Here is a 22,022-nt window from a genome sequence, read left to right on the forward strand (position 1 = left end):
TCGGAACCGAGATAATTGAGCTCAAAGTTTGAAGGAGTCACAAAGATTTCAAAATTTCAAAAAAAAATGTCAAAGGCTTTTCAAACGTGATTCAAAAAAAGACCCATTGACCTCAAGGGAGATCATGATAAAAGAAGAAAAAATGAAAGGAAGAATCAGTTTGCCCTTTTCTCTGGGCTCTAGAGTCTAGAAAAGGGGGAGGGATCCTCCATGGGGTCCATGGGGTCCAGGGGTCCATGGGGTCCATGGGGTCCATGGGGTCCAGGGGTCCAGGGGTCCATGGATTCCATGGAGTCCAGGGGTCCATGGGGTCCATGGGGTCATGCCATGACCTGGAAAAAAGGTTTGTCATGACCTAGAAAAAAAGTAGGTCACGACCTAGAAAAAAGTGGGTCATGACCTAGAAAAACTAGGTCATGACCTAGAAAAAGGTATGTAAAAGGTATGGGAAAAAGTAGTTCATGACCTAAAAAAAATTAGGTCATGACCTATAAAAAAGTAGGCTACGACCTAGAAAAAAGTAGGTCACAACCTATAAAAAAGTACGGACCCATGACCCCCATGGACCCCATTGACCCCGGAGGATCCCTCCCTTCTGTCTGAACCCCAGAGAAAAGGGAGAACTGATTCTTCCTTTCATTTCTTTCTTCTTTTATAGTGACCTCCTATTGAGGTCAATGACTCTTGACATTTTTTTTTTTAATTTTGAAATCTGAGTGAGTCCTTTTAACTTTGAGCTCCATTATCTCAGTTTCTATGAAAGATATCTAAAAGTGGTCAACTGATAAAATGTTTATCATAATATCATCAACATTTCATCAGTTGATACATTTTTGATAGCTTTTATAGGAACCGAGATATTTGAGCTCAAAGTGATGGTGTAAATATTCATTTTCTGGATTTTGAATTTTTTGAATTTCTAATTTTACGAATTTTGAAAATATGTTTCTAGACTAAAATTTTGTGCTGATTTTAAATTTTCCATTATTTCAAGTCCAAAACCTACAAGTAACATCGTTTCCAATCCATTTCTCATATTTCATTGGACTATCCATATAAACCACAAAAATTGGTCCATAAATATGCATAACCGGTTGGGTGGCAATTTCAATCCATGCGTAGATCAAAGAAAATAGTGCAAAAGCGCCCATTACGTATCGATAGGCACCAAAAAGTGTCCGCGCTTTTAGAATAATCAAGTAGATCAAAAAAGCATTTGTGAGTTGAGCCGAGAAAAAACCAAAATATTGAATTATGTGAAGAATTTGGATGACTGGAAAGTAGAAATTAGAATTTGGCTTGTTAAGAGCTTCAAAATGAGTATAAACAAGCCTAGGTTCCAGAAAACTACAGAAAGCCAAATTTAAAGACGCATGGACCCTTCGAAAATCAGAATCCGCCAAAATGAGTCATGTTTATACTCATTTTGAAGCTGGGAATAAGCCAAACTCAAAAATTTTATTTTTATAATGCTAGGAATTTCGAAAATCTGAAAAAATCGAAAAAACATTTTAAAATTATTTTTCGAAATTTTTCGAAAAAATTTTTTTTCTTTGTTTTTGTTCACATTTTGATTCTAAACCTTTAATTTTGATTTTTCCTCATTTTTGGCTTCAAAATGAGCCCACACACGACCTATTTTGCTCTACTTTTAAGTTTCCGGTGGACCATGCGCCTTTAAATATTGGGGTTACTGTAATTTTGAATAATTGAAGAAAATGGGTCATGTTTATACTCATTTTGAAACTGAAAATGAGCTAAATTCAAAAATGTTATTTTCGTGATAATGGGATTTCGGAAAATCTGAAAAAAAATCAAAAAAAAATTAAAATTCCCTCTCGCCTAACGTTTCGAGGGAATCTGTTTTCCTTGCTCCCCCTGAGCAAAAAAGGATTAGTAGAACACAGACTTGCTATATTTGAGTATTTATTTTTGCCATTTTTAGAGGTGTAAGCTGAAGCTTAAGCTTGAAAGTTACAAACTCGTAATGATAATACACGTGATTGTACAGTATACTCGTATTGGTAAGTATTGGTACTGGGGGTAAGTAGAACACAACAATTAAAAACTAGTCACAATTGAATTAATGAACTAAAGATATACGCTGGGATTTGATCTTGATTATACAGGATTTTAAGATAATGACCTAAAACAAACAAATTAGCTAAGATAGCAATTAAGCAACAATTTTGAATATTGAGAAGGGGGCAGAAATAAGGTAGGGGGGAAGGAAAAAGAATGCAACGAACGAACATATTATTATTATACTTCCTTCTGCAAAACTGGTGGTCCATCGTCATCGGAATCTCCCATTTTCATCCTCCAACTTCATCCCCCAACTCCGTCACTGTGAATCCTTGAGCTCTCGGAGAATCGCTCAAATAACATCGCAGTCCGGCGTCTGACCTCCACCGACCAGTCTCCTTAATAGCTTGGAAATCCACTCCAGACTGCTGAAGATGGTTGGCACGTCCTCGTCTGAGTGAATGGTGTGTCGCGGATACTCCAGCAGCCGCTAGCGTATCCTTGGCAATTCCTGAAATCGCTGACGGCGTCAGCTTGGTTCCGTTTACGATATTTTGGAAGACAAAATCCAATCCGGGTCTCATCGATGCACGTGCTCGGAATCTTTTAAGCAGACAATCTCTTTTAGATCCCTCCGGCCAATTACAGAACGTCTCTCTTCCTCTAGCTAATTGATCGTTTTTGGCCCTCCTTATCTTCAACTTCAGCATATTTCCTGACTGATGGACGTCCGACCACTTCAACATCGAAGCCTCTTCAGCTCTCAAAAGACCATAAAACGAAAGTGTCACAACCAACGCATTCCCGATTTCTCGTCATCTTGAACCATATCCACGATCTTCGATACAGTATTCACGCTCACTTGTGTCGGCTGTGCACGAGATTCGCTCTCTTTTCTTCTTTGTGCCTTGATGACATCGGACACTAGTTGACTGGCGAATGGAGACAGACCGTCGTTTGCCAGCTTGAAAGCGGCAGCTGCTTTTGCTAATGAACTACTCCCAGCTGACATCGCTCTATCCACCAAGTACAGAGTGAACCTGTGCTCTTCTGACAGCGATGCCGGTAAACTTTTGGACCAATTGATTCTTCTCTGGTTCTCCCCCGCATACGCTTTCATCGTCGATACTGCTCTAGCTTCAATTGGTGCTTTTCCGAGAGAATCCACCAGATGCATCAGACCAGCCCTTTCCGCCTCCTCAACCAGACTCTCAAAGAACGCTGCTTTGTGCCCTTCTGAAATCAGATTAATAATACTCTCTTTATCCCTTCCTTATACTTCCTTTCCCCGGGTGGGTGGGTGGGTCTACACAGTTCGTAGAATGACGAACGAACGCGCGGCGCTGCTCCTGGAGGTCTACTTCGCTGCGGGACCCGCGGCGGCCGGAAACTCCTTGCGCCTTTAATTGGTGTGCGCCAAGCCGCCGCCAAAACCGGTGGAAACGATAAATTACATTGCAATTTCCGAAATTTCGCTCAAACATGTGTCGCAGGAAAACATAAAATTCCCTCTCGCCTAACGTTTCGAGGGAATCTGTTTTCCTTGCTCCCCCTGAGCAAAAAAGGATTAGTAGAACACAGACTTGCTATATTTGAGTATTTATTTTTGCCATTTTTAGAGGTGTAAGCTAGAACCAGAAAAGCCAGGGGGCTAACAAGAGAAGTCTATAAATGTTGTAATGAACGGGGATCTACAATACTCAGTACTAAATCTCTCATTTCTACTGGACCCTGCTCCTGGTACTAAGATTTTCGTATTCACTGGGAATATTTTCCAGTCTCTCATCTCAACCAAAAATCTCCCTCTATCATCAGTCAACGCTTGATAGGAAGGGTGTGATTTCCAAATAGGGGTCGCTAGAATCCCTTTCAACCCATGTAACCGCGGTTCCCTAATGAGCTTGGGGACTAGATTAGGAGGTGGAACCAACCATGCCAATCCCAGCTGCGTGGCTTCTCGAATCCATTGAAAGACATCTGCTCCAGCTGCACATGGTTCCGGGAACCTGGAAAAGAAAACCTCTGATTTTGTGTTATCCTTATCTGCGAACCAGTCACAGGCGACCAATCCCCATCTTTTCTGTGCCACGTAAAAGCCCAATCCTGGACTCCCCAATCGTCATAGTCGAAATCTCGACTGGCTTCATCGCCTCTGTATTCAAGCTACGCGGAATCCACCTAAATCGAGCCTCTCCAACTATTTCTAGCGCCCGCCAGACTCTCTCCGCCAAGTTCTGAAGGTTCATTTTCATGGAACCTTTCTTTAGGATCACTACCGCCGCCTGACTATCCGTATGAATCAATATCGTACCTTTCTGCGACTCTGCTAATTTTCTCGCCGCGAGCTCCACGGCCCTAAGCTCTCTCATAGCGCTAGATTCCTCAAGGAAACCTGGCCCGCCTAGCTCTGATATTTTCAGAATCACTCGCCCCTCTTTATTCTTAAGAACTGCTCCTAAACCTTCTGCTGACGCGTCTGTAAACAAAAACAACTCTGGGCAAAAACTATCGTCCATTTTCTTTATAACCGTCGCGCCAGCCAGCTGCGCTCTCCAGAAATCTAACTCTTCTTTCTCACCTTTGGATAAAGGAACCCCAATGGACGTGTCTCTGGGTGCTCCTTAATCGTTGTCGCGACCGCATGGGACACTCGACGCTGACGTCTGATGGCTTCATCTGAAATTACAGTCATTGAAGACAAATAACCACACAATTTCTGACGATCAAGAATCGTCGGAGCCTCACTCCGCCTCATTTTCTCCAACTGCGCTCGTAAATTCTTCTCGCGTTTTTCTGTAAGTCTCACTGTTCTCTCGCTGAGATCGCCCATCAACCCAAGCCACGTAAATTGGTGACTTGGTTCCCAAAAAGACTTATCCTCGGCTACTGTCACGCCCGCCGCTTCCAAATCCTCCCTAACTATTTTCACCGCTAAAAGGGCCTGCTCTTTAGTTTCTGCTAGTATCAACCCGTCATCCAAATAGAGGAAGATTTTTATACCGAATTCTCGCCATCGCGCTACTAAAGGCCTGAAAATCTTTGTAAACAGCCATGGAGCTGTGCTCAAACCAAATGGTAGAGCCACGAATTTAAAATACGGAGGAGCATGGGGATTAGAAAGAGAGAACGCGAGCAAATCTGTAGAATTGTCTGCAATTCTAACGTGATGATATCCGCCACGAAAATCAAACGTCGCAGCATACTTAGCTCTCTGCAAAAATGGCCACGCAGTTTTCCAGTCTTCTAACCTAAAATGAGGCGGAGTCAGACTTTTATTCAACTGTGATAGATCCAGAATCAACCGTTTTTTCTCACCGTTCACTGCCACATGTAAACTCGACACCACCTTCGGAGAAACCGTCTCGACCACCACACCAGACTCCACGAGTTTATTGAGTTCTGTAAGAACAAACTGTTTGTTCTCTCTCGCTGATCTTCTCAGTCCCTGTGGACTAGGGAGCCAGGCTCCGTTTAACGGTATCAGATACCCATCTCTTATCACACTCTTGATAAACTCATTATCAGTTAACTGGCTCCAGAAGCCATACTTTTCAGTCAGACTGAACGGAGAAACCATACCTTCTCTGTGGACAGCCCGTTGCATAGTGTCCCGTCCTGTGACACGCGTAACATTTGACTGTCGATTTTCTGAAGCCATCTTCTGAATTCGCCTCGCGATCGTCGTAAGTTCTCTTAATCGGTCTTCTCTGGAATTCCTCGACTTGTCGGCCATAGAAGTCGCCGCGGACTCCCCCTGGCCTGTAGGAGGAGCCCGCTGATCGAAAGAACTGGTCCCGTTTCGGAGGATGACGATTCGAAGATGTAGACGCTCCGGTTGATATCATCTGAGCCATCGCTATCCATTTTGCATCCATCGAATCCAAAGGAACTCCGTTAACTTGAGCAATCGCCTCGAACTGTTCCTTCGCCTTGAGAGCATTCGGATTCTTGTCGAGCAACATCAACTCAGCGTTCCGAGCTCGGATCGAATCTACCACTGATTTTATAGTATTCTGCCAATTCGATTCATCCGCTCCCGTCAACAGGTTAATCCACTTTGTGTTTGCTTCCGCTTGTTTCAACAAGCCCTTCTGCCCAACTTGAGGGACCTTTTCTTCCTTCTTTGCCGACTTTTCGGCGACTACCTCCATGCATTTCGAAAGAAACTCTGCCATGACAAGCTCGATATTTCCATTCGAACCCGATTCTGTCCCTGAGCCAGAAATACTTGAATCTCCAGCGTCTCCCATTCTCTTCTCGCGAAAAAATCGAAGAACCTTAACGAAAATTAAGATTTTGCGACAAACGTACGAAAATAATAAAGAAAAACCTCAATTTTTACCCGAAAATGTCTAATTCTTGACAAAAAACGAAAAATTTCAACCAAAAATCAACAAAACAACCTGCTTCAGCTCTACACAGTTCGTAGAATGACGAACGAACGCGCGGCGCTGCTCCTGGAGGTCTACTTCGCTGCGGGACCCGCGGCGGCCGGAAACTCCTTGCGCCTTTAATTGGTGTGCGCCAAGCCGCCGCCAAAACCGGTGGAAACGATAAATTACATTGCAATTTCCGAAATTTCGCTCAAACATGTGTCGCAGGAAAACATAAAATTATTTTTTCGAAATTTTTCAGAAAATTTTTTCTCTCAAATTTTGATTCAAAGCCTTTAATTTTGGTTTTTCTTCATTTTCAGCTTTAAAATGAGCCCAAAAACGACCTATTTTTCTCTATTTTAAAATTTCCGGTGAACCATGCGCCTTTAAATTTTGGGATTACTGTAGTTCCATGAACCTAGTCATGTTTAAACTCGTTTTGAAGCTCTCAACGTTTTAAATTCATATTTTTAATTTATTTTACAATTTGAATTCTTTAAAAACTTTTAGAGAATTTTTGAAAACTTACACAACATTTCACAAAATTAAGTTATAAGAAAAAAAAACTAAAAAGTAGGTTTTTTAGTATTCTAACAGACCAAATTCCAAGGAAAAGATATAAATCTAATTATCTACAGGAAATTCTTCTACTATGAAAATACCGGAAATTAGACTAAAAAAGACAATTAAAGGGGAGAATTCGATGTGTAAAAAAAAATATTTTTCCGATTTTTTTCCATATTTCCAGGTAACTCAGAATTGAAAAATTTGGGTTTTTTTCATTTTCAGCTTCAAAATGAGTATAAACATGACCCATTTTGCTTCTACAGTAATCCCAAAAGTTTAAAGGCGCATGGTGCACCGGAAATTTGAAAGTGGAGCAAAAGGCTCATTTTGAAGCTGAAAATGAGGAAAATCTGAAAATATAATTTTGGAAAAGACATTTGGACAAAAATTTCGAAAATTGAAAAAACAATTTTTTGATTTTTTTTTTTTGAAATTTTTATTTGAAATTTTCTATTTTTCCTAGCTTTCAGAATTTCAGAATTTAGGGTCTTACTGTACAAATATAATTTTTAAAAAACAAAAAAAGCAAAAATTAGGGGTCTGGGGGGACCCCAGACACCCTAATTGTTTGTTTGCTCTATAATTTTATTTTCGCAAAAATAAAATTTTTTGAGAAAAAAAAAACATGAAAACAAAAAGTATATACACATACAGTATAAAAGGAACCATTTTTCAAGTTTTCAGATTTCTTTTTAAAAGATTTTTTGAATTTTTGAATTTCGGAATTTCTGAATTTCTGAATTTCCGAATTTCTGAATTTCTGAATTTCTGAATTTTTGAAATTTTGAATTTCTGAATTTCCGAATTTCTGAATTTCTGAATTTCAGAGTTCCTGAATTTCTGAATTTCTGAATTTCTGAATCCAAGTTTTCGCATTTTTTGAAAACAAAATTCTAAAATTAGCTCTTTTTCTACTTTTCTGTTTTTATTATGTTTACCAATAAATATCCTTTTTCCTTCCCCTAAAAAACCTGAAAACATTCAGAAATTTTTTTCATAAATTCCAAAAAAATGATGTGTGTTTTTTTTCCGGAAACCGTTGAACTGAAATATTGAAAAATCAATTTTTAGACAAAAAATTTTGGATTTTTGAATTTCTGAATTTCTGAATTTCTGAGTTTCTGAATTTTTGAATTTCTGAATTTCTGAATTTCTGAATTTTTGAATTTCTGAATTTCTGAATTTCTGAATTTCTGATTTTCTGAATTTCTGAATTTCTGAATTTCTGAATTTCTGAATATCTGAATTTCTGAATTTTTGAATTTCTGAATTTCTGAATTTCTGAATTTCTGAATTTCTGAATTTTTGAATTTCTGAATTTCTGAATTTCTGAATTTCTGATTTTCTGAATTTCTGAATTTCTGAATTTCTGAATTTCTGATTTTCTGAATTTCTGAATTTCTGAATTTCTGAATTTCTGAATTTATCAATTTTCAGATTCTTGAAATTCAGAATTTTTTGATTTTTCGGTTTTTTGATATTTTTCTGAATTTTTTGAAATTTTTCAAATTTCCAGATTTCCACAAAATGATTCGAACATTTTCAAGGAAATTCCAAAAAAGTTTCAAATCGAAATTTCAAAATAGCTTTCAAAAAAGTTTCAAAAAATTGAAACGAAAGACGATGAAGCTGAAAAAATCCGAAGAAATTCAAGTTTTGAAGAAGCCAGGTGAGTTTTGAAATTTTTGAAAAAAATGTTTTTTGAAATTTTCAGACAAAAAATTTCAGACAAAAAATTTTTCCAGATCTTCCCCCACTGAAATCTGGAACTTGGAGAGTCCTTATCACCGGCGGAGCCGGCCATTTGGCTTATCACTTAGTCGAAAAATTGGTAGAAATGACACGTGGCGAAATTCGGCTGGAAATGGAACAAGAGCTGAAAATGTCTGAAACGAAATTTCTCAAAAAATCGATGGTGAAATCGAAAACCGGATTCCCGATCGAATTCAATTGATTTTATTGGATTTGATCGAGCCGCCGAGGGATATGCTCAAACACTATTGTGCATTTGTTAAGGTAAAAATCAATAAATCAATAATTTGTGAAGACTACTCTGAAAGTTTCGTTTTCAGAAATTTTCGCTGTATTTCGACAATCAAATAGCACTAGTTTTCATTTAAAACTATAAGCTAGAAAACCATTTAGAGCGATTTTCAAGTATCGACATGAAAATCGATAAATCAATAATTTTCATTTTTTGAAATTTTTGGTTTTCAGTATTTCCGCTATGTTTCGACGATCAAATCGCACTAATTTTCGTTCAAAGATATATTCTAGAAAAAACGTTACAGTGATTTTTGAGTTTTGTCCTAAAAATCGATAATTTAGGGCTCCTTCGCCGACAACTTTATCATTCGCGCTCTACTGGACGACGTGGATACAGTATTCCATTTAGCAGCAGTTGGAATGACGGGACAACATGCGGTAATGATCTACTTTCGGCCGGAAAGCCGGAATTCTCAAATTTTTCAATAAATTATCGATTTTTTCCAGCGAGACCGCTCAACATGCATGGAGGTCAATTCGACGGGAACTATGCATTTGATCAATACTTGTAAATCGAAAAATGTGAAACGATTCATATATACATCTTCTGTCGGCGTGATTTTCACAGGAAAACCGCTGATTGATGCAAAAGAGTCGGATATACCGTACCCGCAAGATGTGAGAGATCGAAATTTTGGGAAAAAAACATGGATTCTTTAATAATAAAATTGAATTTATTGCAAAAAAATCAGGTAGAAATGCTTTTAGGTGCGAATTTCGAGCTTTGAGCCAAAAATCGATAAATCGAAATTTCGCAAAATTATCGAATTTTTGATATCAAAATTTTCGCCAGATTTCGACGAACCGAATGCGCCTATTTTCATCGTTTGAAACCTGCTAGAAAATGTTTTAGGTCGATTTTTCGATTTTATCGATTTATTGGAAAAATTAAAAATCGCTTTTAAGCGGTTTTAAGCAACAAAACCGTATGTAATCATTTTATGAGAAAAAGAAAATCAACAAATTTTATGACCTAAAAATCAATTATCGATTTATCGATTTCCAGTGGTACAACTACTACTGCGAATCAAAGTGCCACGGCGAGCGGATCGTTCGAGAAGCATCGAATGGAACATTCAAAACTACAGTACTCCGATTTAATGGGATTTATGGTGTTGGCGAGAAACGAGTCACCGAGAGGGCATTGGTATGTCGCGAATTTCGAAAAAAATTTTTTTGGTAGATCAAAATTTGTAGGTCACGTTTTTCAGGATTTCATAAAATCTGGCTGGTGGATCGCAATGGCTAAAAGTGGAGGTGTTGAGGCGATGACCCAATTATCATCGGTCGATAATTGTGTCCAAGGCCTAATTAAAGCGGAATTGGCCCTTCGACACAGTGATTCCGAACATGGACAGGTTCGGATTTTTGATCTACTGAATTTTGCAGGTTTTTGCGATTCAAAAAAGTCTAAACTCATAAAAATCGGTTAACTAGAAGTCGTTTAACATGAGAAAAAATGAAAAATCGATAAAATTTCAAAAATATCGACTTTTGGTTGAAATTCTGATAATTCTGAAAAAAAAGCTTTTCAAATGTTCTGCTAATTTTTTTGCTCGAAAATTAGGATACTAGAAATCGCCGAAATTTCAAAATTTCGAAAAAAAAATCGATTTTTTCAAAATTATCGATTTTCCGGCTGAAAAATCTAAAAATCAATTTTTAAAAGAGTTTTAAGCAAAAACATTGAATGCATTGGAAATTCCGAAATCGAAAAAAGTTAGAAATTCTGAAAATGGAAAGTTAGAAGTTTTTAGGGTGAAAAAATCGATAAAATGGGAATTTTCAAATTTTCGATTTTTGACTGAAATTCTGAAAATCGCCATAGCAAGTTTCCTGCAAACTCTTGCGACCAATTTGAGTTCCTAAAAGTTACGAAAATATGACGAAGGACCGAAAATTGGAATGTTGAAAAATCGATTATTTTCAATTATCGATTTATCGATTTTTGCAGGCCTATCACATAATGGATCGTGAGCAATGCGGCACATTCTCATTCTGGGCTCCATTGAATCGTGCTCTTGGATATCCCGATAATATGATAGTGATTCCTGGATTCCTTTTCAGAAAAGCCGCATTTTGGGCGGAAATTATCGCCGATTATTTCAAATTTGACCCATTTATTAGTGTATTGGAAGCGGATTTATTGCTCATTAGCACTACTTTTAGCATTGCCAGAGCACAAAGAGAATTGGATTACGATCCCTATCCAAGTGCGATGCCGGAGGTGAGTTTTTGTGAAAAAAAATCGATTTTCCGGAAAAATCGATAAGTCAATATTTTACAGAAGCTCCGTTTTTTGTATAGAAAATTTTCCCCTGTTTTCGGCGATTCAAATACACTTATGTTTATCGCTCAACACTTTCTAGAACAATTTTTAGAGCGGTTTTTCAGATTTATCGATTTTTTTCGCTGAAAGTCGATGTTTGTTGTTTTTTTTTGCAGAAATTGAGGTTTTGACCTGGAAATTGTTCTAGAAATCTTTTTAGAAGGGTTCTGATCGCCAAAAATCGCGCTGAATTCTCAAAAAAAAATCGATTTTTGCAGATTATCGATTTCTACACCGGCTCGCGAACCGATTCAAAAGAAAAATCGCATCGAAAATGGAATTTCTGGAAAAAAATCTGCTTGAGCATCGCCATTGTTTTAATTGTCCTCCCCATTTTGTACTTTTTGATCTACCCATTTTTACTAATTTTTTTGTACTTGAATATTTGGATTTTGAGCGTTTTTCTTGGTGTGAATTTGTGAATTTTTTGATCTACATAGTGATTCAATAAAAGATTAACAATTTATTGACGAAAAATGGAAAATTTCCAAAAATTGATCAATTATCGATTATTGGGGTCCCGGAGCGATCTCGATGACGCGCTTAGCTTCCTGAAAATGGAAAATCAATTAATTTTCAGAAAAAAATTGCTGAAAGTCGATAAATTTTCGATTTTTGGCTGAAAAAGCGAAAAATCGATAATTTTTCAAAACTTTTCAAATATTAAAAATTATCGATTTTCGGGGTTTTCGACACCGCAAAATTCAAATCTGCTAACCATAGCTTCCGTCGGCTTCTCTATCGAATAGAAATTGCACAAAAACAAGTGATGAAAGTAGTTGCGGCTGGCGGAAGAGCACAAACTACACTCGACATTTTGGCGGGGACATGTGGAGTGCGATGGAGCGCATTTGGGTTCGGCAACATATAAAAACCAAAAAAATTAACGATCCCATCGATTTCTTCCAGCGATTTTCGACCTGAAAATTAATATTTGTCTGTATAGAAAAAAAAGTATAGAAAAATGGGCTAGAAAATCTCAAAAATCGATAAAAAAATCAATTAAATCTACGACAAAAACAAATTTATTTTCTAGGGGGCTAAAACAGGATTGACAGATAAAAATTGGAACATGATTTTTTAAACGATCATTTACTTCGGTGGGCATCTGGGACGTCCTCTGCGCAGCTGAAAATCGAAGAAAATTGAAAAAATTAAGCCTAAAGTTAGACAAAAAGGAAAATTATCGACTTTTAGGCCTCAAAATTGAAACAATAGAAAATTTTTTTTTGAAAAATTTACCTTTTTCTGGCCATCCTGCTCCTCATTTTTGGCGGATTTTTCGATTTTTGCGGAAATTTGTTTCCGAAATTTTTCGAATTTCTCGTTCATGTGCTTCATGGACTTTTCGTTCTCCGCCTTCATCGATTTATCGATTTTCGCCTGAATTTTCTGTCTGAATTTTTGAAGATCCTTCTCGTTTTGCTCGATGTTTCGAGCCATTTTATCCAGTTTTTTCTGCTGATTTTTCTCCACTTTCTCGTTTTTTTGGCTCAAATTATCGACATTTTGACTCAAATTATCGATTTTTCCATCGATTTTTCCGGCCAAATCGCTTATCGATTTTTTCAACAAATCGATATCTTCGTCGTGGATTTTCTCCAGCTTCTTAATCCAATTATCCATCTCCTCCACCTTATTCCCAATATCGATCGATGGCCGATTCCGGAGAGCCTCTTCTAGTTGCTGGATTCTCATTTTCAATTCTGAATTCTCATTATTCAGAGTGTCGTTTGCGAGAAGCAGCTTGATAACTTGAGCGTTCGGGTCGTCGGAGGAGCCTGGAAAATTTGAATTTTTAGGCCTAAGATCAGGGGAGATATCGACTTTTAGGCCGAAAAAATTTAAAAAATTATCGATTTTTGGGCCTAAACTTGGGGAAAATTATCGATTCTTAGGTCTTTTACCTTGATCTTCTGCTCTCCTGAGTCTTTTTCTGTCTGGACCATCCGATCCATCCGGCTCAGCGGCATTGATTATTTCCTGTTTGATGGTAGCCATTCTGAAAACTTTAATAACGCTTTTTCTAGAAAATTCAGGCGAAAATTCCAAAAAAATCGGCTGAAATTCGAGAAAATTCCAGAAAAATAGGCTAAAATTCCAGAAAAATCTGCGAAAAATACGAAAAAAACAGCGCGAAATATTCCAAAAGAGGTCTTTTCTTCAAAAAATCACTTTTTTTATAGAAAATTTGGCGAAAATTCCAGAAAAATAGGAGAAAAATGACGAAAAGAAAAGCGAAAATTCGAAATTCGAAGATTCGGTGTTTGCGTACAAGTTCATACACCACACTTGACGCGCAAAGTTTGGGAGGTCTAACAAACGAAACATTTTGGGTTTTTGATGGAAATTTGGGAGAAAATACTTTTAGTAGGAAAAACGACACATTTAATTTTAAAAATCAAAATTTAGCTACGAATTTGCTTTAAAAGCGAAACAATTCGAAAAATCCGTCTACAGTAGTGTATGCACCAGACTCTACGCGCAAAGTTTGGAAGGTCTGAAAAACGGATATTTGGGGTCAAAATCGTTAATTTTTGTAGGAAAATTGACGAAAATTCGAGAAAAATCGACCAGAATTTCAGAAAAATTTTAAAAAAAACGAAGAAAAAACGGAAAGAATACACAAAAATTTATTGATTTACATGATATTTACAGAGCAATTAAGATCAATTTTCCGGATTTTTCTTCTCCAGCTCTCGAATTTTTTCCTTCAACTCCTCATTCTCTTTCTCTACCGTCTTCACTCTCTCCTTGATCTCTCGATTCTCCTCCTCTAGCACTGTCATCTTTCGCATCATCTCTTCCAGAGCGAGAAGTTCGGATTCTTCTGGAATTACAAAGTTTGAATTTGGCGCCAAAATTCAAAAATCAAGGAAACCTTCTTCCTCCTCAGATAGTTCGGAAAACCTTTCTGAGCCATGAACAAGCCACGATTAAACTAAAAAAAGGTGCCCGATTAGCCACGGCCGAAAAAGTTTATAAAGGGCTTAGAATAGTTTCGTTGTTGCTTAAAAAAGTTTATCCATTGCTCGAAAAAGTTTGAAAGTGCTAATAATAGTTTTACTGTCGCTTAAAAAGGTTTACTCGTTGCTTGAAAAAGTTTCGATTTACCTGAGTCATTATAGTCTGAATCCGTCACGTCTTCTGGCTCTTCGGAATTTTCACTCTTCGATTTTTTCCTCGTCGGCTCTTCTCCTTCTTTCTCTTCTTGGATTTTGTGCTTTTTTCGAGTAGATTTGCTCATTTTAAGCTGAAAAAATGGAGAAAATAGCTTTAAAAAATTCTAAAAATTTACGCGTAGAGTGTTGGGTATTGAAGTACGTGCCTGTACGCAAACACTGAAAGCTCGATTTTTAGAGGGAAATTCAAAATTCCAAGGTAGAAATTCGAAAAATAGCATTTTTCTTGATTTGCGAGGCTAAAAAAGCTGTTTTCCAAACAAAAAGAAAACAAAAATTTATTAAAAATCAGAAAAAAATCAATTAGGCTCTTCAGAATTTTCCATCTTTATCTTCTTCTCCATTGGCTCTCTTTCTCTTCCTTCTTTTGAATCTTGTGCTTTTTTCGAATAAATTTTTTTTATTGTAACTTTAAAAATCGAGTTTTCTCATAATTTTCAGCTCGAAAAGCTGCAATTTAGCGAAAAAAACGCAATTTCAATTTCCAAAACTTGCGCGTAAAGTGTTGGGCATTGGAGTACGTGCTTGTACGCAAACACTGAACGCTCGATTTTTGGAGGGAAACTCAAAATTCCAAAGTAGAAATCCGGGAAACGTAATTTCCTTTAATTTCAAGGCTGAAAAAAGTGATTTTCAGAGCAAAAAAATCCAAAAACTCAAATTTTTGAGGTAGAAAGCCGAAAAATATGTTATTTTTTAAGCAAAAAAGTTTATTTTTGAAAAAAATCGAAAAAAAATCAATAATCAGAATCTTCCATATCCAGGTCATATCCTCCTGTAGATTTGAATGGTCCATGCTTTGGGTCTGGAATGTAGTACGGTAGCTGGCTGGTCGATGGGCGGGTCGAGGAATCCTAAAAAATCAGCAAATTCGCTCCATTGAGAACATCATTTTTCAAACCCTAACTCGTCGAATTTTCGCCGGTGAGCATCCATATTTCATCCGGCACGTCGCCTTTTGCTTATTCAAAAACCCTCGAGCGTCTTTCAATTTTTCTTGAAATTTATCGATTTTTTTGGTTAAAATCTCATTCTTCTCCTGACTTTTCTGAATTCTCCGAGTAATCGATATCGATTTTTTGCTCTCCGATTCGAGTTCTCCGCCAAGGAATTCGACGCGTCGGCATTTGATTTTCAGCTGTTTCACAGTGATTTCAGCCAGTTTTCCCATCAATTCCACGGCTGAAAATTGATTTCTAGGCTTGAAAATTTTCTGAAAATTTACCGTCTTCTTTGCCCAAATTCTCCAACAAATCCGAAATTTCTAGCTCTTTGGAGACCAATTTTTCCAATAAATCCTCGGATTTCTCCCTTAAATTTCGTTTTTTTCCCCGAATTTTTTGAATTCGCGCCGCCTGTTTTCGTCGTTCCGTTTTCGCTGGCTCCTCATCAAACGCGACGTCTTCTGAATCTGTAATCACGTCGTCTTCTCCACCGGATTCTGATTCTGAATCCGTAAATTCGTCGTTTTCGAATTTTCTAGCGACGGCTTTCTGGACAGATTGATGGAGAAGGCTCATTCTGAAGAAAAAATCGATTTTTTTCCAAAAATTTCAACGAAAAAAGACCAGAAATCGATAAAAATTAGGCTTAAAATTCGAAAATTAAAGTTTCCCGCTCTTTTCCCTGCTGCTTCGGTGTTTGCACACTTTGCACCGAATGTTACGCGCAAATGCACACATCCTATTTTTCGCATGATCCAGCCCAAATTTGGCCGAATTTCTCGATTTTCAGCACTAAAAATGACTGAAAATATCGATTTTTCGAAATTTCAAGCCAAAAATTAACTCTAAATTGTTAAAAGTCGCCAGAAAATTCGAAAAGAATTCAGAAATCAATAAAATTGATTTCAAAGTTTTTTTTGGCAATTTTCAACAATGAAAAGTTGATTATTTGTCCATTTTAAGAGGAAAATAGGTGAAAAGTCAATAATTCTAGCCAAATTTAGGTTCAAAATTCAAAAATTGAAGTTTCCTGCCTACAGTGGTGTTTGCACACTTTGCACCGAACCCTACGCGCACACTTCTGACTTTCCGCATTTTCCAGCCTAAATTTCGCCGAATTTCTCGATTATCAGCACGAAAAATGACGGAAAATATCGATTTAGTGAAATTATTGGCTAGAATTGATGATCTCCGCTTGGAAATTCGCGAAATTTTCCCGGAAATCGAGGTGAAATTGATTTTCCGATTTTTTTCCAATTTTCGAATTTACGGACTCACAGCCTTCAAATTTCATGGAAATCCTCATAGAAGAGCAATTAAGAAACGAGGAGATGATTCGAAAGCTCCAAAACGAAATTCAGTGGCTGAAAATAGGCTGAAAATATACATTCAAATTTCAAGCAGCTCCTCAACAATCAAGTGCACTGTAGTTGGAGCCAAAATTTGATCGTTTTATCGATTTTTTTTGTTATTTTTTGACACTTTTTCAAATTTTTATGGTGTTTTTTATCCTGAATCCTAATAAAATTCTTTTAAAATCCTTCTTTTACACTAGATTTTCAGGACTTTATCGATGAAATCCATAAAACTCTGTTTAAAAATTTGAAAATTTGAGTTTCGCGCCGCTTTCAAAATACGCTCCTAAATGCGTCCACCTGTGCGTCGATTTGAATGATTTTGGGCGCCAAAATATTTTTAGGCCGATTTTTCGGATTTTTATAATCAACTTTCAGTGTTTTTTCGAGTGTTTGGGTCAAAATTTTCAGATTCAATCGATTTTAAATGATTTGGAGTGATTTTCTGAGTATTTTTCATGTAATTTCCATCGATTTTTGACTATAATCGACTAAGCTGGCCTAAAATCGATTTTTCGAGTTTCTGGATCAAAAATGTCCGAGTTTTATCGATTTTTAATTATTTGGGCCCATTTCTAAGTGTTTTTCATGTAGTTTCGATCGATTTCTGTTGATAATTGTCCAACTTCAGTTTACAAGATTCAAAAATTGGAGTTTCCCGGCGTTTTTCCTACAATTGCGGTGTTTGCACACTTTGCACCGAATCTTACGCGCAAGTGCACTTTCGTGGTTTTTCAGCCAGAATTGTCCGAATTCGAATTTTTCAATAAAATTTCACTTTTCTTTGTTCTTAGTGGATTTCTGCCCAATTTCTATCGATTTTTCCCATTTTTCCACTTTCCAGATGATGTCTGGCACTCCACATTCCCTCACTCTCTCCAACGGAACCCCTATTCCAACTCTTGGTCTTGGAACGTGGCAATCAGCTCCAGACGTCGTCGGAGCGGCTGTGAAGGCCGCAATCAAGGCCGGTTATCGATTGATCGACACGGCGACGTGCTATCAGAATGAGGAGGCGATTGGGACGGCGATTCTGGAGCTGATCAAAGAGGGCGTCGTCAAGAGAGAGGATCTTTTCATCACCACCAAGGTTCATATCGAAGAAAATTGCGATTTTTATGGGCTAAAAAACGATTTCAAACCCGAATTATCGATTTTAACAGGAAAAAAAACACTCAGGAAACCGTTAATTTTGGGCTGGAAATGTGCTTTTTGAGCTGAAAAATCGCATTTTTGGGTTAAAAAATGGGAATTCAAGCTAGAAGAATTTTCAAAGAAAAAATGTGATGTTTTGAGCTGAAAATTACGATTTTTGAGCTAGAAATGTGATTTTCAAAGCTGAAAATTGGTAGTTTTCGAGCTGTAAGTGTGATTTTTGAGCTAGAAGATGGAATTTTGAGCTAGGAGAGTGATTTTTTAATCTAGAAATAGCTTTAAAAGCTAAAGGGTGATTTTCGAGCCCCAAAACCAAGATTTCTAGCTTCTCAAGCAAACAAGAATCGCATTTTGGACCAAAACAGCGCAAAATATGGATTTTTAACGCCTAAAATCAAAATTTCCAGCTAGAATGTTGATTTTTAGAGCTGAAAAAGCATATTTCAAGCTTTTCAAAATCCACAAAACCGAGTTTTTGCGACTTTTGGAGTGGAATTTTGAAATTTTTGAGCTGAAAATGAGGGTTTTGAGCTGAAAAATCGCAGAAAAGTGGGATTTTTTGTGCTTAAAATGGGAATTTAGGCTAGAAATATGACATTTTAAGCTAAAAAATGTGATTTTCGAGCTAGAAATATAATTTTGAGGAGCTGAAAATCGGAATTTTTCAGCTAGTATGATGATTTTTAGAGCGGAAAATGGGGGGGGGGGGGGGTTATGAGCTGTAAAATTACAGAAAAGTGTGATTTCTTGTGACTAAAATGAAATTTTAGGCTAGAAATATGACATTTTAAGCTAAAAAATGTGATTTTTGAGCTCAAAAAGCATATTTTCAGGTTTATGAAGCTCAAAAACCCACAGTTTTTGTGACTTTTAGAGCTATTTATCCTCAAAAATTCAATTTTTCCAGGCGTGGACCAACGAAATAGCCCCCGGAAAGCTGGAGCCAGCACTGGAAGAGTCGCTGAAACGGCTGAAAACAGACTACGTGGATTTGTATCTGGCTCACATGCCAACGGCGTTCAACGATGATATGACGGAGAAGATAGCAGTGTCTGTAGAGGAGATTTGGAAACAATTCGATGCGATTCACAAGAAGGGACTCGCAAAGGCCGTTGGAGTCTCGAATTGGAATGAGAAACAGATTAAGGTACGGGGAAATTGCCAAAAAATTTGAAAAATTGAGTCTCGAGGCGTATTTTACTCGTTTAGAGCTTCAAATTGAGTGTGAACCTCGATCTCGAGAATCAAGGTTTTATGAAATTTTTAGCAAAATTGAGAAAGTTATGGTCTAAAATCGGTTGAAAAGGGGAGAAAAACTTCCGCAAAATTACCTAAAAAGAGCCTAATTACCCTTAAATTTAGCTTAAAATGGCATAAAACGAGCCCAATTACCCCAATTTTCGCCCAAAAATGATCTAAATTGATCCTAATTACCCCAAGATTTGCCTTAAAACGAGCTTAATTACCCCAAAATTCAGCTAAAAATGACCTAAAACTAGCCTAATTATCCCAAAATTAGCTAAAAATGACCCTAAATGAGTCTAATTACCTCAAATGTTGTCTTTAAATGGCCTAAAATGAGCGTAATTATCCCTAAATCCAGCTAAAAATGAGCTAAACATGACCCCAAAACACCCAAACCCTTCAAAAAACCTCCAAATGTTTTGCAGAAAGCCCTCGACCTGAATCTGACACCAGTGCATGTGTCCCAAGTGGAACTTCATCTGTATTTCCCTCAAAACGAGCACGTGGCATTCTGCAAGAAGCACAATATCATTGTCACCTCGTATGCAACACTCGGAAGCCCCGGACGTGTCGATTTTCAGCTTCCCAATGGAGGGTTAGTGGCTGAAAATGCTGAAAATTGGGATTGGGAGACTGAAACTAACTGAAAATTGGCTTAAAATTGACTAGATTGATCTTTAAATTTTCTAGATTTTCAACCAAATTTCTCTAATTTTTAAGAATTTTGCTCAATTGTATGGGTAAAAATCCACCAAAAATTGGTTTTTGACCTGTTTCAGTGGATTTGGAAGCTTAAAATTGAGAAAAATCGATAAAAATTGAAATTTCGAGCCAAAAAAGGTTCAATTTCAGAAAACTGGAATGGGCGCCAGCACCGCAGGATATGGAGGATCAATCGGTGAAGGATTTGGCGAAGAAACACGGAAAGACGCCAGCTCAGATTCTCCTCCGACACACCCTTCAACGGGGACTCACCATGATTCCAAAGTCGACGAACGAGGCACGCATTCAGGAGAATCACGATATTTTCGACTTCCAACTCACTCACGATGATATGGCGAAGCTGCAGGGAACACAGGTCTCGCAGCGATTGTTTTTGCAGGATTTGTGCGTTTTTTTTTTTTGGAAATTTAAGGATGTGGAGTGTAGTTTGTAGTCTGTGAAGACGTTTAAAGCTTGATTTAAGCTGAATATGGCCGAAAAATAGCTCAAAGTTAGTATAGAACTGGCCAATAATTGGTTTTGCCTCGAATTTATTAATTTTTGGATAATTTTTCACTGATTCTAGGGTAATTTTGAGTCGTTTTTAGCTTATAACTTCGATTTTTCAGCATGCAGGCACACCCTTTTGGGCTGAAAACGCTCTGAAAATAGTTCAAAATGGGTCTAAAATAGGCTGAAAGTTGGTCCAGGTCTCATTTTTTTGATTTCAGATGGTTTTTGGACCATTTTAACTGATTTCAGAGGAAGTGTAGGTCATTTTAAGCTCAAAAATACTCATTTTCAGCATGGAATGACGAAAATGAGGTTAAAATAGGCTGAAATTGTTTTTTTGGCCATTTTAAAGCGATTTTCTGACTATTCTGTTTTGAGCTATTTGGAGCCGAAATTATCGATTTTTTTGTTGCATGGAAGGACAAAATGTTGTTAAAAATGATCCGAATATTGATCCATGTCGAATTTTATCGATTTTTATCAAATTTTAGGCCATTTTAAGCCAAAAATTAGACGGTCCCGGTCGAATTTTATCGATTTTTACTGGATTTTCGGCTTATTTTTAACTGATTTTAGGGGCATTGCAGGTTATTTTAAGCCTGTCTTTGACTATTTTAAGACTAAAATTATCGATTTTTCAGCATGGAAGGACACCCGGAGGACGCATTCGCCGATGAGCGTCTCAAAAAGTGATTCAATTGGATTTCAGCAGAATTTTTCAATTTTTCCTCCCTCTCCATTTTTATATTTCTCCCAAAAATCTCAATTTTTCCCTATATCTTTAAATTGTAAAAGTTTCGGAGTTCTTCTTTTTCTCTTTTTTGCTGAATTAAAATTGATTGTTTTATCGATTTTTTTGGGTCCCACAAATGACTAAAAGGCAAGTTCGCTCTAATGAGAATTTTTCAAAAACTCCAGAGATTTGAAAACAAATTGATTTTTTTCGAAATTTTTTAAAATTACCCCTAATTACTCGATAATTACTCGACAATTATGATCGAGTTTTTGGGGAGTGTAGTGGAAAATTATGGAATTTCAGAAAGTCCAAAAATCGGAGAATATTCTGGAAATTGGCGAATTGCTTAATTTTTTTCATTTTGAAAATAGTTGTGTAGTAATTAACTTTTTAATTGGCCAACTAACTTAGTTACCCCCCAATTGAAGCCCTCCAAAAACTCTGCAAAATGCATCGTTCTTTTCGAATATCAAATTTCTAGGATTTCTTGGAATTCAGAGATAATTGCAATTAGGGTGATATTTGGAAGCACAGTAATCCTTTTTTTCTAAATTTTGAAAAATTCAAAAAAAAATTGATTTTGGAAATTTTTCAGAAAATCTCAAAATTTGTCTACATTTTGGTCCAAAAACGAGCGTTCTACGACCACTAGAAGCCGAGATACGACGCTTCAAAGTTTTAGGTAAGAGACGCAGATAGTTAGAGTGTTTGCTTCTCTGCGCTCTCTCACTTTGACCCACTCTCTAGCCCACAATCTTCAAAAGACTGTAACTCGGCTCAGAATGAAGCTAGAAACTTGATTGTTTCAGGAGAATGGTTACTGTAATTTTTAAATATTAGCAATACC

At 37.1% G+C, this 22,022-nt stretch overlaps 5 protein-coding genes across 5 annotated transcripts; 2 read left to right on the top strand and 3 right to left on the bottom strand.

Annotated features, from left to right (window-relative positions):
• Positions 1–2,315: 2,315 nt before the first annotated feature.
• Positions 2,316–6,275, bottom strand: CBG15824 (the record flags this gene model as incomplete). Its single annotated transcript, XM_045241448.1, has 6 exons — positions 2,316–2,720; positions 2,888–3,261; positions 3,957–4,031; positions 4,077–4,188; positions 4,604–5,273; positions 5,605–6,275. The coding sequence occupies 6 exons, from the start codon at positions 6,273–6,275 to the stop codon at positions 2,316–2,318; spliced, it is 2,307 nt and encodes a 768-aa protein (XP_045095826.1).
• A 2,575-nt stretch (positions 6,276–8,850) lies between these two features.
• Positions 8,851–11,765, top strand: Cbr-hsd-1 (the record flags this gene model as incomplete). The annotated part of the gene is made up of 7 exons (XM_002640508.2): positions 8,851–8,883; positions 9,297–9,392; positions 9,462–9,632; positions 10,021–10,161; positions 10,226–10,372; positions 10,969–11,241; positions 11,562–11,765. The coding sequence occupies 7 exons, from the start codon at positions 8,851–8,853 to the stop codon at positions 11,763–11,765; spliced, it is 1,065 nt and encodes a 354-aa protein (XP_002640554.2).
• Positions 11,766–12,226: 461 nt separating this feature from the next.
• Positions 12,227–14,590, bottom strand: CBG25418 (the record flags this gene model as incomplete). The annotated part of the gene is made up of 4 exons (XM_045241449.1): positions 12,227–12,263; positions 12,440–12,471; positions 12,586–13,124; positions 14,458–14,590. 4 exons carry the CDS (start codon positions 14,588–14,590, stop codon positions 12,227–12,229), a joined length of 741 nt encoding a protein of 246 aa, XP_045099753.1.
• A 672-nt stretch (positions 14,591–15,262) lies between these two features.
• Positions 15,263–16,045, bottom strand: CBG25419 (the record flags this gene model as incomplete). Its single annotated transcript, XM_045241450.1, has 3 exons — positions 15,263–15,379; positions 15,427–15,707; positions 15,751–16,045. The coding sequence occupies 3 exons, from the start codon at positions 16,043–16,045 to the stop codon at positions 15,263–15,265; spliced, it is 693 nt and encodes a 230-aa protein (XP_045099754.1).
• Positions 16,046–17,668: 1,623 nt separating this feature from the next.
• On the top strand, positions 17,669–21,132 carry CBG15819 (the record flags this gene model as incomplete). Its single annotated transcript, XM_045241451.1, has 5 exons — positions 17,669–17,914; positions 18,887–19,126; positions 19,650–19,819; positions 20,077–20,331; positions 21,081–21,132. 5 exons carry the CDS (start codon positions 17,669–17,671, stop codon positions 21,130–21,132), a joined length of 963 nt encoding a protein of 320 aa, XP_045095827.1.
• Positions 21,133–22,022: the final 890 nt, after the last annotated feature.

This window comes from Caenorhabditis briggsae, assembly GCF_000004555.2.
Source record: "Caenorhabditis briggsae complete genome, chrI, whole genome shotgun sequence".
Lineage (NCBI taxonomy): Eukaryota > Metazoa > Nematoda > Chromadorea > Rhabditida > Rhabditidae > Caenorhabditis > Caenorhabditis briggsae.